The following is a 19,193-nucleotide window of genomic DNA, read 5'->3' as shown; positions in this document are numbered from 1 at the left end:
AAAAAAAAAAAAAAAGAAATTAATAAAAAATTAATGACAGTAAATAAGTAAATATTGCAAAGTTGATAGGGCAGTGAAAAGGAACTACTATATTTGATACTATAAAAGCATCTAGCAGGAATTTGACCTTGAGTAAGTGACTCACAAAATTTAGGGCTAAGGAACTAACTATATGAAAAGAGGAAGGAAGAGTATACCAGGCAGAGAAAACTACAAGTGCAAAGATCCTTGTGTAATTGTGTCTCATTAAGGTCATTGAAAAAAGGCTCTTGTGGCTGTAGTTAACACTTGACAAGGTGACTCTCACTGCATCTGAAGCTCACTGAAGGGGTGTCATTAAAGACATGTGGGTTGTTATGGTAGCCCAGATGAAAAAGATGATGATAGCTTGGGCTAGGATGGTGATGTTGCAGATGGACATGGATTTTGAGAGATTTTTAGACAGCGGTATTGATTGTTGCATGGTGGTAACTTGAGTGTTGATGGCTGTGGGACTGAAAGATTAAGAAGAGAGTTGTAGAAAGTATTATTTGTTGGGTGGTGCCTGTGGCTCAAAGGAGTAGGGCACCGGCCCCATATACTAGAGGTGGCAGATTCAAACCAGGCCCCGACCAAAAATTGCAAAAAAAAAAAAAGAAGAAAATATTATTTTTTAGCTTCTAGTGTTCATAACTGTAAGGATTATGTCTTTGGTTGTATTTGCTCAGCACTCATTGACCACATGGCACATAAGTAAATATTTGTTGAAAATGAATGAATAGTGTCTTATTTATGAGAAAGTTATGTTCAACTACAGTTCCTACTGCCCTTCCTAATTATAGTGAATTACTAACACACGTACATACATACTTTATTATGGAAAATACTATTGTTAGGACCAATATTCTATTTAAAGTAGAAATTGAAACTTGTGTAACATTTTTATTCTAATACCTTAATTTATTTTATTCTTAAAATGTTTCCAATTAGCGATCTAATGTTTGGATAATAAATCAAACATCTTAGCTATTAACATCCATAATGCTCGTGTGGATGTGTTTTACAGGTGTGTCCTGCTCCCTCTCTTGGGAATGAAGCCTCCACAGCAAAGCCTATACCTGCTTGTCGACTCTGTTGACGAAGGCTGTAACATCACTGAAGGTGAACATACTTCCACCAGCTTGTCTGGGACTGTTGCAGAGCTCTTAGCCGGTCACCATGAGTTCTTTCCACCGTGGCTATTGCTTCTCTGTTCTGCCCGAAAACAGAGTAAGGCTGTCACTAAAATGTTCACTGGTAAGCATACTTACTGCCATCTTCACATGTTTTTCATGATGAACTACTATATCTATTTCTTTCTTAGAGGAAAGTCTGCAGTTGAAGCTCTGGATGTTCCTTTTGCTCTATCAGCTATTCCTAGCTAGACTTTTACAAAGTTATATTCAAACAGACTGTGGCATATTTTTAAGATCATTGAAACATTACCTTTTCCCCTTAAGATCATTTTCCTAACTACCTTAGCAAAGGTTAGAAGTGTACCATATTTGCTGCATGTATCTATGGGACTGCATTTATTGTGTTGTTTCGTAATGAGTTTATATTTCTTCCAGGTAAGCTGAGCATCTTAAGAGTAATAAGTACATATGTTTGTTTTAAATCATTGTCAGCTACTCTGTGGTATTTTTCTTGGTGTAAGAAGAAAGACTAGAGCTTATCCTTTAGGATAGCTCTTTTTTCACCTTTTTCTGATGTGTGAGATTATGGTCTATTTACTATATAAAAGTATGTAGTCAGTTTATTTACATTTCCTTTTTTCTTTCTTTTCTTTTTTTTACTACCATACTAAAGTTGTGGTGACTCCTGTTCATAGATGATATAAAGCACTTTTCTTTGTCCTGTGGGAAGTAAAAGGGACATAAAATAAGGACCTATTTCAGGATTTATAATGTAATTGGAGAGATATTGATAATTAGCCATATCACTTTTAAGTAGTTCTATATATTTTACAGTATTACAGTCGAAATTATTTTCTGTCACCCGCTGTATTCTATCCATCGGTTTATCTCTTGGATTCCTTTCCTACTAAGGACAGCACTTTTGGTTTTCATATGTTATATTCTTTTTGTTTCTTTTGGTAAAAATGTAATTGGTAAAACTTTGGGTAGAAATGACAGTAGCTAACATTCATGTAGCACTTAATAGGCCAGGCATAGGTAAAGTCTAAGTCCCTTTTGGTCCATATCAGTCATTCCTTTTCACTTCCTCATTAGAGAAAACCAACATCATTAGCTTGTTTTATATGCTCCAATTCATATTTACACACTGTAGATTTTTATAGTTTGCCTAAATGAAACACTACGTATACCGCCATAGCTATTACCACTCACTAGCTGTCAACCTTGTGCAACTTACATTCTCTGTGCCTTAGTTTCTTCATCTATAAAATGGAGATCAATGACAAGTTATATATGAAATGCTTGGGACAATACTTGATTAATAGTAAGTGTAGTTCATAAATATATTAGTGATATTATCCTTATCTTCATATTTCCTTGCTTTCTTTTTATTATTTTCAAATATCTCTTTTTTTTTTTTTGCAGTTTTTGGCTGGGGCCAGGTTTGAACCTGCCACTTCTGGTATATAGGACCGATACCTTACTCCTTGAGCCACAGGCGCTGCCCTATCATCGTATTCTCATTTTTTTAGCAAATGTTATTTTCAAGCCCTCTTCCTATTATGGCTTATAAATCCAGTTCATTGGTTTTAACTGCTAAATAGTGTTCCTCCTCATGAATACATTTCTTCTTTTCCGTTATCCAATTGATGAGCATTTAGATCATTTTCAGTTTTCTGCTCTTATTAAAAATGCTTCATGAATATGTCTGTCCATATCTTTCTGTCCATTTGTGCTAAAGGCTTACCTTAGAAAACTAGCCTTGGACCTGCTGGGTTATAGGATGTGTACATTTTGAGCATTTGAGCCTTAGTTAATTTTGCCAGATCACTAGCTAGTGTGCTTAAAATAATCTGTGCTCCTGCCTGGAACATAAGAGATTTCCCTTTTCTCTACAGGTTTATCAGTGGACATTTGGTGTTTTCAGATTTTTTTTTGTTTAGGGTCTTATGCTTTTCGATATGCTTCTGATTGGAATGCTCTTTCCTTTAGCTGCTTCCTGCCTTCCCATTAGATCTCTGCTCAAATATCAATCACACACACACTTCTGACTGTGGTTTTCTTTTTGTTCGGGTTATATTTTTCCCTCTCTAGCTACTTAGTCATACACAGCCTCTCTTTATTTTGTTTTATTTTCTTCATATGTCTTATGAGTGTTCAAATTGTGTTTTCATTGTATTTATTTACTTGCTGGTTTGTCTCCTTCATCAGAGGGTAGCCTCCATGCAAATAGAAATTTTTCATATCTTGGGCACTGGAATCTTGAACAGAGCTTAAAACAAAGCTATCACTCACTCAGTTATTTGCAAGTAAATGAACTTATATTTTCTTTGAGCCATGTTTTAGCGGAGAAAGTAATATAATCAGGTGGAATCTATGTAGCCTCCCCTACTCCTGCCCTTGAGATGTTGTCAGTTATTAAAAATGCTGGGTTGTATGTAAGCATTTGACCACATCTCTGTTGAAGGTAGATTTGGAATTTGGGGGTAAAAATTTGAGGATATTACCAAAATTGCTAATATATATTATCAAATTGCCTTCCAAAAGACAGATATCATACTGTATTCCTATCTGAAGGGTTGGTTTCTCCGTACTTGCACCTAGTGTTGAATCAGATCTGTGTTAAATGTTGTCAATTTGATATGTGAAAATGGTGCCTTGTTTTTATTTGTACTTCTTGTTTACTATTGAACCCTTTCCCCCTTCTGCTTATTTTATCAATTTGCCTTTTTGTCTATGTAGATAAATTAGTGTTTTTCTCATTGATAGTTAAGAGAGCTTTTATTTCATATTCTTTCATTCTTTGCAACTGTCTTCTTCGGCATTTTTCTAAGTATGATAATAATTTTGAAGTTTATATGTAGCTTGATGTGTTCTTCTTTATTATTCTGCCTTCTTACATATATATGTAATGATTTTATCCAATATTTTTTACTAAATAGTGTGAAATAACTTAGATAATTTACCACTATAAATTTTTCCAGCAATGTAACTCCCTTTACCATTGCTTGGCAATATTCCTCTTATCATACCTTGAGTTTAGGTGTGGGTGCACAAATGTCTGTCTATGTGTGATTGCTTTTTTTTATAAACCATTTATCAGTTCTTATAAACTATCTGTCAGCATGTTCACTTAATTTTTGTAATTTTCTTGTATAGTTACTCCATGCCCCTCTTTGTCATCAGTTTTATTTTTCTAAGTTATATATTTTTACCTCTCTTCCTCTAAAAAAAAAAAAAGAGAGAAGAGTTCAGAAAATGTTCCATTTATTTTTAATTATTTAATTAGTTCTAAGCATTTACACATTATTTTCAGCCAGTTACACATGATTGTGTACTTCTGTTTTGCCTTGAAGAGAATGTTTAAGCAAGTTTAATAATAATAAACTCTAGAATGACTTTAATAACATGTTTTAAAATTATAGCTATCAATGATATAAACCCAAAAAATTAAGATTTTTTTAAAATTTTAATTTAGGGTACAAAAAATTAAACATCTAAAATATACTTTCTACTCATAACAATAGCATATTCCTTCATATATTCAAGTTTACTTAGATTTTTCAGGTTTTTGTCTGTGTGTCTTCATTAGTCCATTTTGCCTTGCTATAAAGGAGATACTAGTAGACTTATCTCAAGTTTCAACCATGAGATTGTCGTACTTAGGTTTAAATTATAGATGTTTATTCATAATGGGTTATATGATCTTTCACGTAAGTCAATCAATATGTACATCATTAGTTTGGCAACTTTAAAACACTATGTAATGTAAGATAACGTTAGTTTGAAATAAGTTTTCTTATTAGCAATACAGTAGTAATTTCCTTTTCAAATTTAAATTGCTTTAATGAATTTACAAAGCCCAAAGCAAATGGACACACAGAAAAAGGATGTGAGGTAAGCCATCTCCAATCATTAGTAAATGTGGACGGCTGCAAATTTCTAGGCAGCAATGTTTTATACCCTCGTTAGGTCAGGTGTTTTCATAAATGACATTTATCTTTTGAAATTAATTCTGTTGAGGATTTATTATCAATTGACTGTGTAACATGTAAAGTACAGAGTCCATTTTTATATAGATTTAGAGCTATGCAAATTTGTTACTTTTTCCTGTTTTACTCTCAGTGGTTGCTTCTCTCAATAAATTTGTCATCTAAGTACTTTAAGCTTATTATGACACTATTGAATTTATCAGCTTTTTCTCCAAACCTTCTTCACTCCTTTGGCAAAGTTAGAAGTTAATGTCAGTTTTGACTCCTTCCTCTCTCTTCCGTTCTCTACATTTGTCAGACTCTACATAATCTCACGCTTTTTAATAATTCTCAAATCCATCATTTCTATTTAGCTTTGCTGCTGCTGCCATACTTGCTCAGGCCCTTAGTGATTCTCAACTAGAGTCTCTTACTGCCTCTTTAAAAGGTCCTGCGACTAGACTTGATCCAGTTCTTTTTGAATGATCCCAGAATGGTCCTCTAGAATGCAAACCCTGTTCTCTTATTGCCTTGAGGAATGCATTCACTCAGCATGTTTTTGTTTTTTAAGACAAATACAAAGTTGTCTAATAGATTCATGTGTGTACATCATGATGTCCTCTCCCTTCAGAAATGAAGTTAGGGTTCCCTTTTAAGAACTTAAAGTGAGTTTCAAATAGATGTGACTAGTATATTTTAGGTTTGTTTGAATTTTATTAAGTCTTTTTCTTTTATAATGGTGATGTTTTGTGACCATAATTTGACCAGGTTGTATTTTAATTGGTTCAAGTACTTTAATGACAGTCTTAAATTTCATTGCTTTGATTTGATAACAGGTAAAATAATGTCTTTATAGGTGGTGGTAGGGGATGTTCTATATATATATATTTTAAATAGAGTCTTGTTCTATATATATATATATTTTGAAACAGAGTCTTAAGTTGTTACCCTTGGTAGAGTGCTGTAGCATCATCATAGCTCACAGCAACCTCCATCTCTTGGGCTTAAATGATCCTCTTGCCTCAGCCTCTCTGGTAGCTGGGACTACAGGCTCCTGCCATGACATCTGGCTAATTTGTCTACTTTTAGTAGAGATAGTGATCTCACTCTTGCTCTGGCTGGTCTCGAACTCCTGAACTGAAGCAGTCCACCTGCCTTGGCCTCCCAGAGTGCTAAGATTACAGGTGTGAGCCACCATGCTTGGCCACAGAGGATATTCTAATTGGATATAAATATGCAATTTGATTATTGAGGCTAATAATGCATTCAGTTATAGAGGTAGAAATATATCAATTATTCATACGAAAAAGAGTATCCTGTAGTAGCAAACCTTCTCTGTTGTGTCTCCTGCAACTTTTTACTCTAATCATTTGGGAGTTCAGAAAATCTTAACAAGGTGCTTTTATGGATACGTAAGATTGCCTAATGCTTAGTTAGTACCTCTTATAGTGAAGTCGAGAAGAGACACTGAGCCAATAAAACAATAGGTTTAAGCAATAGGTCATTTGTAGATAGGAAAAGGAAATAATTTTTCTGCCATTAATGTGCTTGTACAGAAAGAAAAGAAAATTATTTACATACTAATACAGACTAATAGGCATTGATTTATCAGTATTTATTAATTTGCTTCTTACATGTTAAAGACATTTTCTTTGAAAATAGGGCAACTTCTATCACTGTTTCCAACTGGTGACATCAACTTTTTTGTTTTCTTCTCTAGGCTTTCGAAAAATAAGTTTGGATGACCTCCGAAAGGCATACATTGTGAAAGATGTTCAGCAGTACATCCTCCATCGTTTAGATCAAGAAGAAGCTTTGCGACAACATCTCACAAAAGAAACTGCAGAGATGTTGAATCAACTGCATATTAAAAGCAGTGGATGCTTTCTTTACCTAGAACGAGTTCTAGATGGAGTTGTAGAAAACTTTATCATGTTAAGAGAGATCCGTGACATCCCAGGAACGCTAAATGGTCTATATCTCTGGCTATGCCAAAGACTTTTTGTAAGAAAACAGTTTGCAAAGGTTCAGCCTATTTTGAATGTGATTCTTGCAGCCTGCCGACCTTTGACCATAACAGAATTGTATCATGCAGTATGGACCAAAAACATGTCATTAACCTTGGAAGACTTTCAACGGAAGTTAGATGTCCTTTCCAAACTTCTTGTTGATGGACTAGGCAATACAAAAATACTCTTTCACTATAGTTTTGCAGAGTGGCTTCTGGATGTGAAACACTGCACTCAGAAGTATTTATGTAATGCAGCAGAAGGACACAGAATGTTGGCTATGAGTTATACCTGTCAAGCCAAGAATTTAACACCATTGGAAGCACAGGAATTTGCGTTGCACTTAATTAATTCAAATTTACAATTAGAGACAGCTGAGTTAGCTCTGTGGATGATATGGAATGGTACACCTGTCAGAGACTCCCTGTCTACTTTAATCCCCAAGGAACAAGAAGTGCTACAGCTGTTGGTAAAGGCTGGTGCTCACGTCAACAGTGAAGATGATCGCACATCGTGTATAGTCCGACAAGCCTTAGAAAGAGAAGATTCCATTCGGACATTATTAGATAATGGAGCTTCAGTAAATCAGTGTGACTCAAATGGGAGAACATTACTGGCTAATGCCGCCTACAGTGGGAGTCTTGATGTTGTGAATTTACTTGTCTCGAGAGGGGCAGACTTAGAGATAGAAGATGCTCATGGACACACACCGCTCACTCTCGCTGCTAGGCAGGGACATACCAAGGTGGTTAATTGTTTGATTGGGTGTGGAGCAAACATCAATCACACTGATCAGGATGGTTGGACTGCATTAAGATCTGCTGCCTGGGGTGGCCATACCGAGGTGGTGTCTGCACTCCTTTATGCTGGTGTAAAAGTGGACTGTGCAGATGCTGATAGCCGGACAGCGTTAAGAGCAGCAGCATGGGGCGGACACGAAGATATTGTCCTGAATTTGCTGCAACATGGTGCTGAAGTAAACAAAGCTGATAATGAAGGTAGAACTGCCTTGATAGCGGCAGCATACATGGGCCATAGAGAGATTGTGGAACACCTGCTGGACCACGGAGCAGAAGTAAATCACGAGGATGTCGATGGCCGGACTGCTCTCTCTGTAGCTGCACTTTGTGTGCCTGCAAGTAAAGGACACGCGTCAGTCGTCAGCCTTTTAATTGACCGAGGTGCTGAAGTCGATCATTGTGATAAGGATGGCATGACTCCACTGCTGGTCGCTGCCTACGAAGGACATGTCGATGTGGTCGACTTGCTTCTAGAGGGGGGAGCAGATGTAGATCATACGGATAACAATGGCCGTACACCCCTCCTGGCAGCAGCTTCCATGGGTCACGCCTCAGTTGTAAATACCCTTTTATTCTGGGGTGCAGCTGTGGATAGTATTGATAGTGAAGGCAGGACAGTCCTCAGCATTGCTTCGGCACAAGGAAATGTTGAAGTGGTGCGGACTCTGCTGGATAGAGGGTTAGATGAAAATCACAGAGATGATGCTGGATGGACACCTTTGCACATGGCAGCTTTTGAAGGTCACAGATTAATATGTGAAGCACTTATTGAACAAGGTGCTAGAACAAATGAAATTGACAACGATGGGCGAATCCCTTTTATATTAGCTTCCCAAGAAGGTCACTATGATTGTGTTCAAATATTGCTGGAAAATAAATCCAACATTGATCAAAGAGGTTACGATGGGAGAAATGCACTGAGGGTTGCTGCCTTGGAAGGACACAGGGACATTGTTGAATTGCTTTTTAGCCATGGAGCTGATGTTAACTACAAAGATGCTGATGGGAGGCCCACACTTTATATCTTGGCTTTAGAAAACCAACTTACAATGGCTGAATATTTTTTAGAAAACGGTGCAAATGTAGAAGCAAGTGATGCAGAAGGAAGGACAGCCCTTCATGTTTCCTGCTGGCAAGGCCATATGGAGATGGTGCAGGTTCTCATCACCTACCATGCCGACGTCAATGCTGCGGACAATGAAAAGCGCTCTGCTCTGCAGTCTGCAGCCTGGCAGGGCCACGTAAAAGTGGTTCAGCTTCTGATTGAGCATGGTGCTGTGGTCGACCACACGTGTAACCAAGGGGCCACTGCGCTTTGCATTGCAGCCCAGGAAGGGCACATTGATGTGGTGCAGGTTTTATTAGAGCACAGTGCCGACCCAAACCATGCTGATCAATTTGGGCGCACTGCTATGCGTGTTGCAGCCAAAAACGGACATTCCCAGATAATTAAATTATTAGAAAAGTATGGTGCATCTAGTTTGAATGGCTGTTCCCCATCTCCTGTTCACACAATGGAGCAAAAACCTCTACAGTCAGTGTCTTCAAAAATGCAGTCATTAACAATTAAATCAAATAGCTCTGGTAGTACTGGTGGAGGGGACATGCAGCCTTCATTACGCAGTTTACCTAATGGGCCAGCTCACGCATTTAGTTCTCCTTCAGAGTCTCCAGATTCTACAGTTGATCGGCAGAAGTCATCACTGTCAAATAATTCTCTGAAAAGCTCAAAAAATTCATCTTTGAGAACTACTTCATCTACAGCAACAGCTCAAACAGTGCCAATTGACAGTTTTCATAACTTGTCATTTACAGAACAAATCCAGCAGCATTCGTTGCCCCGCAGTAGGAGCCGACAGTCAATCGTGTCCCCGTCTTCCACCACACAGTCCTTAGGACAGAGTCATAATTCACCAAGTAGTGAGTTTGAGTGGAGTCAAGTAAAGCCCAGCTTGAAGTCAACTAAAGCAAATAAAGGGAGTAAATCAGAAAATTCTACCAAATCTGGATCAGCAGGAAAAAAAGCTAAACAAAGCAATTCTTCACAGCCAAAGGTTTTAGAATATGAAATGACTCAGTTCGATAAAAGAGGCCCTGTAGCCAAATCTGGGACTACTGCACTACCTAAGCAAATGCCAGCAGAATCTCAGTGCAAAATTATGATACCTTCAACTCAGCAGGAAATTGGTAGATCTCAACAGCAGTTTGTTATTCATCAACAAAGTGGGGAACAGAAGAAGAGAAATGGAATAATGACAAATCCAAATTATCATCTTCAGAGCAACCAGGTCTTTCTTGGTAGGGTTTCAGTCCCACGAACAATACAAGATAGAGGGCATCCGGAGGTATTGGAGGGGTATCCTTCCTCCGAGACAGAATTAAGCCTTAAACAAGCCCTGAAGCTTCAGATTGAGGGATCTGACCCAAGCTTCAACTACAAAAAGGAAACACCATTATAAAAGGTAATAGCTCATCAACATAAAGATTAAAAAATGAAAGTATAGCTCTGCCTATTTGGACTGCTCTTGTTCCTAATATTCACATGGCCACTTCTTTCACATTCTGCTCTCTACTCAAATGTCTTCTCAGCCAGACCTTCCTTAACCCCCTTTTACATCTGAATCTCTCACTTCTGGCACCCCTGTTTCCCCTTTTTGTTTTATGTTATCCAAAGCACTTATTTAGTATACTTTTGGGTTTTTTTATTTATTATGTTTACTATTTGTCTCTCGCCCCCCAACAAAAATCTAAACGTTGTGCAGGTAGGGGAGTTTATCTATTTTATTCACTGTTGGGTTTCATGTACTTGGCATCATGCTTGGACCTATGGGAGTTTCTCAGTAAAAATTTGTTGAATAAATGAATGAATATACTATTTATGGACCCCAGATTAAGAATTCTTTGCTGTTCATTTCCCCCTCCTAAAAGAACTTTGATGGTGACAGAGGGTGGGGCTATTTCTGTAATACTCATCTCTTTGATTTGAATAAAATAGTGTATATTACACTTAGTAGATAATAAATGTTAATTGCATTCCTTTCACTCAGAGCAAAGAGAAGATTTAATCAGTAGAAGGTAATTTTTATTATTACAGATCTCTTACATCTTCCAAGTAATGCTTCCAAGTAAGAAAGATGGTAAATGGATGTATTGGCACGATGGGTATTTAAGGCCTATTTTATGGAAATGAAATAGTCACATTTATTAAATATAAACAGTTTTCTTCCCCTTACCACAAAGGTGCTTCACAATATAAGGGGAGTTAATGGGAAGATTGATAGGTAGATAATTTTTATATTTTGCATACTTTTCCAGAAGCACATTTTCTATATTAGAGATAAATCTTAAGATGTCATTAGGAATCTTGGCTAGCTTGTACTACAACTATATTTATCTCACTTTGCTCAATCATTTTTTTTCTTTTATCAAAATTGTACTCTTTACTTAAGCAAACTGAAATCTCTCTCTTTTGCTTCTTTTGTCCTTAAAGATACATTTTTAAGGATGATAAGTGAAGCATTATTAGAAATAAATTTCCTGGATCTTCTAATAATGAACACTCTTCCATGTGAATCTATGAGTAACCAAACAGCATCCACAAATATTTATATAAGTAGGCGATGCATTCTCTCTGTGGCTTATTTTAATAAAAATATTTAGTTCTAATGGTGCAGCCCTTCAACTCATGGCTTCTTTTGTAAAGGCAAAACGTAAATATATATTAATACAGTAAAACACATGAATCAAAGTAAATATTTTGTGGCATTTTTAAAAGTGACTTATAAGTTAAATAATGGATTTCTAATGAACAAAGCTACTTTGTGCTTTACAAGATAAACGTTCATAAAAGCATATACAGAGATACATATTCTTATGTGTGGTTATATATTATATAACGTATAAAAATACAGTTATATATTACAGTATAAGTTTAATGAGGAAATTAATTATTTTTTTTTTAACTTTTGCACTAGTTCACTAGTTTCCTAGTCTGTGAAACAGAAGACGTTGTGATTGGAGTGGTTCTTCAGCTACTGGATGAAAACATTAAATGCCTGTTGATTTGCTGAAAAAAAAAAAAAAAGAAGAATGTGATATCCGCAGTACAGTTACCTTAATTACTGTAATGTGCCTCAATAGTAAGGCTGCCTTCTCAGTGTAACCCTCTGTGCTTAAAAATGTTCATTTCATGTGCTCTGTATTCACTACACAAGGATAAGCACTTTTTTAAAAATGCAGATATGTACTGCAGTTCCCTGGTAAAGGCTAAAAAATTTTGATGGAAGTAGTTTAAGTTAAGATTTGATAAATGTGCATGTGCCATGATCAAATGTATATGAAAAGGCAGTGTTTCTTGTATTTCTTGTATTTATTTTTTTCTTTTTGAAACAAAAGAAACTTCAGTATACCGTTTCAGTCACATTTGCATTGTAGTATGTGGCCTGTTTTTTGTATCTTTAAAAATGTTGCTCAATAAAATGAATCTTGTAACTCTTTTATGTTCACTACACTTTCAGTGTTGGATAAAAATGAATTTCTATATAAATATCACATTGAGATAAAAACATGGTTTCTTGGCAAATTTAGAAAAAAATTCTAATAGTTTAGGGAGCTGCGCTAAGTAGTTTAAATCTGGCTTTTCCCAGTAGAATCGTCCTCATCTTTGGCTAAAAGTATGAAAACAAACAACCAGACCGTAGACAGAACAAAGTTCTGTTTCATCCACGGAGATGCAGTTTCACCTTCCGCTCACTGTCATCCCACCTCCGAGAAAACAGACTATCACTCCTGAGGCCTGACGATTCTCAGGGACAGAACCATGCCTCGGTTGCGTGTGTGTGCAGAGGGAAATGCACCTGTCTACCTGAGGGTAGATGTTTGATCCCTGAACAATTCATCGAATACCCTTATCTCTTCCTTCCAGCCAAATAAAATATATTAATAATGTACCACTGTAAATGTTAATGCTGGTTTCTCTCTCAGCTATTTCTGTTTTGTAATTCACTGCATGACCAATGTAGCCTCACTCAAAGCCAATTGGATTAATTTTAATGGTTTAGTTGGATGAATATTCTTGATGAATGTAATCTGTGCTGTCCTTCAGAGATGACACCACTAATTCATCAGTCATAGCACATACATACTCATTGTTTGATTCGTAATAGTGATGGATTTGCACTTTTCTGTCCACATACTCTTTCCTGTTTTCTTCTTTGGACAATTGCATACAGGAGGGCTAGATGCCAGAGTTCAGGGAGAAGTCTGGGACCGGTTCGAGTGAGCGTGTGGCTCACAGCCTTGACCTCCTTTCAGATATACTCTGAACCAGTGGAGCTAGCTTAGATGGGTCATGTGTATATCTGGGAAGTTGGCGTAATGGTTTAGAAGCCAACATTATGGATTTGATCTTATGATGGGCCCTGTTAATCTTTCAGAACCTAGAAAATCTGTTCATGTGCTGTTGATAAGGAGGAATGAGGAAAGAGAATTTGGAGATTCAGCACAAAACCATTGCTACTTCCAGAAAAAAATCTTTATAGAGTATGTCCTAGTAACAAAAGTCAGTAATGTTATCTTCATATATAAAGGGCACATGTGGTGCATTTGTCATGGAAATAGAAATGTGTAATCGGTTATGATAAATGCTTCACTTGAATCTTGTTGTAAGGCTTTCTCTTGCTTTTATTGTTGGGTTTTTTTTTTTTAGAGTCAGCAAAATTCATTTTGTCTGTCATCTATAAATCATAATGTGGACAGAGATAAGTCATTAAGTTCAATCAATATTAAGATGACATGGCAATATTAGTAACTCGAATGTGAATGTTTCAAGTATTGAATTCTTGTCCCTATGGGACATTTATTAAATACACTTAATAGGACTCTTGCAAAGTAGCCTTAAAAGTGTTAATGATTCTATTAATAAATAAGAACACATACTATTAGAACCAACTTTACTCGCGTCTCAAAGATAATACATTTTCATTACTGTAGAGGATGAAGCTCTAATTTCTTATTATGTGTATTTTTCTTTAGAAAGACAACCCTGAAAGCTGCCAGTTTTTCTATTAACCTTGAATTATTGAAATTGTATTTATTTAATTTTATTGTTTTTACATAATTGCACCTTGTGGCCAAAGGGCAAAGATAAGATTCATTACATAAGGGATTTATGTTTTTCAAAGGTCTAAATGTCATATTCATACTATGAACACTTGAAACAGTTGGTAGGAAGAGAACTTCGTAGAAAAGTAAGATTTTCAAAACTAAGTATTCTCTGGATGTTTTTATATGAATTATGTTTTGGAATAGAACAGAAATGACTTTGCGCTAGGATAAAGATGAAAAGGGTGCTGGAAATGCCCTGTTTTGCTTATTTGTTTCTGTGAGGAATTTAATACCATGACTGAAAATGACCTGCTCCGCTAAAAAGTGAAAATAGTCCCCAAGTATGAAACTCCTTAATAACTATTTTTGAAATTAAAAAGTTTAAATTTTGTACACTATTGCCAGTACACAACTCTAATGCCATGCGCATATAACATTTTTATAACAATCCACCTGTGCCCATTCCCTAAAAGTAATGAGTTGATACTAAGTAATAAAAATAGAGGAATGAGAAATAGAAGCCTGAATGTTTCTAGGAGAAGATTTATAAGAAAAATTGACCAGAAATCAGTGTGCGCTGCAAAGTACAGCCAGTCTTTAGTCTTTCAGTCTCACCCCCGCCCCCAGCAGAGTCCTCACCAAAAATAGTTCACTGCTTAAAAAACAGGAGTAAATACTTTTCTTAGTATTGTTTTGGCTATGCAAATGTTTGTTTTGCTTAATGTCCTCCATTTATAACTTCTCAGCAAATGTAGTTGCAGACAAATGCTTTCTTTTTATTTTTCCCTTGGTTTGGGGTATGTAAATAGCCTAAAATGTACATTGAATTTCACATTGTAAAAGTTTTATTTTATTCCTTGTATTATATTACACAAAAATCCCTATGTATATGAAAGTGCATAATAAATATATTTGCTTTACAGAGGATCTTGTTTTAATTTTATCCTTGAATCAGCAGAACATGCAAGATATGCTTATAATAAAAACAGCTACTAGTTTTAAGTTATTTTAGATAATTACTGAGCAAATGAATTTGGAAACGTTGTACAAAGGGGAAAAAATGGCATATAAACACTGCCCAAAGGAAGGTAGAAAAACCCAGAATGATTTAAACCTTATATTTTCTTAAACTTTCTATAAAGACTTAATGCCCCCTCACCATTGATTAAATACTACTGTAAATCACACCATGTCAGGTTTCACACCTCTGAGCATTGCAGTAATCCAAATAAATTGTGTGCGTTTATGTTCCTTGATCATCAACTATTATGGCCATCTTGTGATGGATGTTTTTGGGTTTTATTGCAAACATGATCATTCATTTCTAAATAAAGTTTGTGTGCTCATTCTGTAAACATGAGCCCCTTTTTCATGACCTCTTTCCCCACCAGAACACAGCACACATACCAGTGTACCCAACACACACACACACAGTTGGCCCTCCATATCTGTGAGTTCAGCATCCTTGGATTTCAACCAAATGTGTATGGAAAAGGAAAAAAAGAAAAGTCCACCAAGTTCCAAAAAGCAAAACTTGAATTTGTTACATGCCAAGTACTATTTTGAATAAACATAGAACATGAGTAAAGTAATGGGAAGGCATTGTGTTCAGTATTACAAGTCATCTAGAGGTGATTTAAAGTATATGGGAAGATATGCATAGGTTACAGCAAATACTATGCCATTTTATGTAAAGGACAGTGGAGATTTTGGTATCTGAGAGGGACCCTGGAAACAAACCCTCCATGGATACTGAGGGACGATTCTCCTGTTACTCCAAAGAGAAATTTCTATTAAATAAGAAGGCCAACACGCTGTCCTCTGCAATGATGATTATAGTGTTCTGCAGTAATCATTTTAATTACATTCTTTATAAATGTGTGAGATTAATAAAAGCCGCATTCTAAAAAACAATTTGACAAAATCTTTAACTATAAATGTATATGTACAAGATTTTTAAAACAGACTGGCTAAATAAACATGGAGTGTTCTAACTGGTGGCCCAAGGAAATAACACTGTGACAACTTGCAATGACTGATGTTTTAAACCTTTGTCCTAGCAGTTCAAAGGATTCCAACCAGAGTGCATTCCTCTGTATCTTTGGAGGGTTGGTTGCAGGACTCCTGGGGACCCCCAAATCCGTGGGTGCTCAAGTCCCATAGTTACCCCTGGTGGAGAGTTCTACCTTCCTTGAATACGATACCTTTGATCTGTTGGTAGAATCTGTGGACGTGGAAGCCGCAGATACAGAGGGCCCACTCTAAGAGAGGCGAGATACACAGTAATGGATTATATTGCTGAATTTCTGGGAAATTTTCATTTATCATGCAAATACATGTGTTGATCTCATTTTCAGGACATGACTTCTGCTTGCCAGTCTTGCTATTATTGTAAACTTAAACTGGAGTCATTTGAAATTTACTGCGTGTTTAGATTTCCACTCTTAAACTCATACTATTGTTACCACCCTGGCAAAATTTAGCTGAGTTCTGAGAACAATATTCTTAGAAGAATATATTTGTAACATGCAGAAGATCCCTGAGTAATTTAAGCAATTACTTATTCTTTGCACCATATGTGTGAACAATGATTATCATATATATACTGATAGAACTGATGCTACATTTTTAATGGGTGGGTCTATTACTCCCATTGTTTGTAAAGTTACATTGAACTCTGGCATACAATACAGGAAAAAACACATACCCTAAATTGCAGTGCTATAAATTGTCACTAATTGAACATACTTAGGTATCTATCACCTGGATCAAGATAAAGGCCATAACCATAATCTCAGAAACCTCCCTTGCCACTTCCAGATGTTACCTCCACAAAGAAAACCACTCCTCTCACTTTCATTACCTTGATTAGTATTGACTGGTTTTTTTTAATTTTATGTATATGAAATCAAACAACATGTCCTCTTGTTCTGGTTTCTTTCCCTTAATATTATGTTTGTGAAATTCATCCACATTGTGCAGCAGTGGTTTCCCTTTTTAATTGCTATTTTTTGTTTATCTCTTTTTAAATTGTGTAGCATCCATTGTACAAGTACACCATACTTTTTAAAATCATACACATTTGAGTTCTTTACAGTTTTTGGCTCTTCAGAATATTGCAGGCAATGACAGTTTTGTATATGTATTTGGTGTCCATGAGTATACATTTCTCTTTAATATTATCCGTGAAATTACTGCATCCTAGGGTATGTGGATGCTTAGCTTTAATAGATAGGGCCAGTTTTTCCAAGTGGTTTTACCAATTTCTATTCCTATCAGCTGTGTATAAAAGTCTCTATTGCTGTTTGCATTTGCCAACATTTGGTATTTAATTTTTTGTTCTTTTCTTTCTTTTTTTTTTGATTGTTTCATTTGTACCAGTATTACATTGATTTTTGAATTCCCATTTCTCTGATGACTAATAAATTAGTCACTTTTACATATGATTTGTCTGTTTGGATATCCTGTCTTGTGAAGAAATATGTTTTTTTTTCCCCCTTGGGTTTCTTAGTTCATAGAAATCCTTTCCTACTTTGGATTTATGTTGTTTTTATAGCACATACAAGTCAAAAATCTTCTCAGAATCTGTGTTTTGCCTTTTCATTTTCATAATGACATATTTTGATAAAGATTCTTCGATAAAGATTGATAAAATTTAATCATGTTAGTAGTTACACATTTTTTTTGGCCAGGGCTGGGTTTGAACTCGCCACCTCCGGCATATGGGGCCAGCACCCTACTCCTTTGACCCAGAGGTGCTGCCCGGTAGTTATGCTTTTTATGTCCCATTTTATAAGTAATTGCCTATGCCCAGATCATGATACTCTATGTCTTCTTATCATAGCTTTAATGTTTTACCTTGATTAATTATCAAATTAATCCAGCTTTATTCACTGAAAAGTTATCTATTTCTCACTACATTTTAGTAGCACCTTTATCATAAATTAAGTATTTTCAAATAGATTGGGGGTTTGGGGCCATCTATGAGCAACTATATTCGTTTAATTATTACAGCTTTATATTAATAATAAGTTTAATAATGCTTTTGTTTTCTCATAAAATTGATATATTTGTCCCCATGTTATCTTCAATGATTATGTCAAGGTTTTGCCTATAGTTGATGTTCTGTAAATATTCATGGAATAAAGGAGCCTGAAATAAAATAATAATAATAATAATAGGCTCGGCGCCTATAGCTCAACCGGCTAAGGCGCCAGCCACGTACACCTAAGGTGGTGGGTTCGAATCCCCAGCCCGGACCCGCCAAACAACAATGACGACTGCAACCAAAAAATAGCCGGGCGTTGTGGCGGGCGCCTGTGGTCCCAGCTACTTGGGAGGCGGAGGCAGGAGACTCACTTGAGCCCAGGAGTTGGAGGTTGCTGTGAGCTGTAATGCCACGGCACTCTGCCCAGGGTGACAGCTTGAGGCTCTGCCTCAAAAAAATAAAAAATAAAAAATAAAAAAAATAAAAAATAATAATAATAATAAGTTTAATAGCTAGTACTGTGAACCCTCCCATGTTTTCCTTCAAGGTTGACTTGGCTTTTCTTGGCATTCTTCATATCTGTAGGACTTTATAATAGGTATCAGAATTACTGTTTTTAAAACAATTGGCTGAAATTTTGATCAGGATTGCACTGAATCTACACATCAATTTGGAATGGGGTAAATTGATTTGTTTACACCTTTTACTTTCCACTCAAGGAAACTGTTACATCCTTTGTGTAGGTCCACTTAACTTTGAGTAGTATTTCTTAGCTTTCTTGGCAGAAGTATGTCCCCACATGGGTTGTATTTTAGGTGATTTGTTGCTTATTAATGCTGTCGCACATAGTATTTTTTAATTTAATTTTCTGTTTGATGCTGGTATATAGAATTATGGTTTATTTCAATCTGCTAATTGTGTATTCAAAAGTCTCCTAAAATTTATATTTTTCAGTGAAAGATGACTTGCATACATAAAATTCACCATTTTTAAGTGGGTTTCATTAGTTTTGACAAATTCGTGCAATGTAATTGCCACCACATTTGAAATACAGATTATTTCTCTCACTCAGAAAGTTTCTTTGTGCTCCTTTGAAATCAAAGTGCTCCCCTCACTCCTAGGCCCTGGCAACCACTGGTTTCATTTTTAAACAGTTTTCCCTTTCT

The 19,193-nt window shown here is 36.0% G+C and overlaps 1 protein-coding gene across 3 annotated transcripts in view; it reads left to right on the top strand.

Moving 5' to 3' along the window:
• ANKRD50 (ankyrin repeat domain 50) overlaps positions 1-15,388 on the top strand; it is a 42,585-nt gene extending 27,197 nt beyond the window's left edge. Inside the window, exons 3-5 of one of the 3 annotated variants that reach the window (XM_003795524.2) lie at positions 1,046-1,275; positions 6,846-10,396; positions 11,917-15,388. In XM_003795524.2, coding sequence (XP_003795572.1) covers positions 1,046-1,275; positions 6,846-10,393 — 3,778 coding nt within the window. In that variant the 3' untranslated portion in view covers positions 10,394-10,396; positions 11,917-15,388. Of the gene's footprint in view, positions 1-1,045; positions 1,276-6,845; positions 10,397-11,908 lie in introns of all 3 variants that reach the window. The other 2 variants (XM_003795525.1, XM_023516585.1) reach the window with 2 other exon arrangements.
• Positions 15,389-19,193: the final 3,805 nt, after the last annotated feature.

The sequence above is a fragment of the Otolemur garnettii genome, unplaced genomic scaffold, assembly GCF_000181295.1.
Source record: "Otolemur garnettii isolate 467f Iridium unplaced genomic scaffold, OtoGar3 scaffold00093, whole genome shotgun sequence".
In the NCBI taxonomy this organism is placed as follows: domain Eukaryota; kingdom Metazoa; phylum Chordata; class Mammalia; order Primates; family Galagidae; genus Otolemur; species Otolemur garnettii.
Note: the sequence above shows the minus strand (reverse complement) of the source record. Positions and strands in the feature narration are given on the sequence as shown.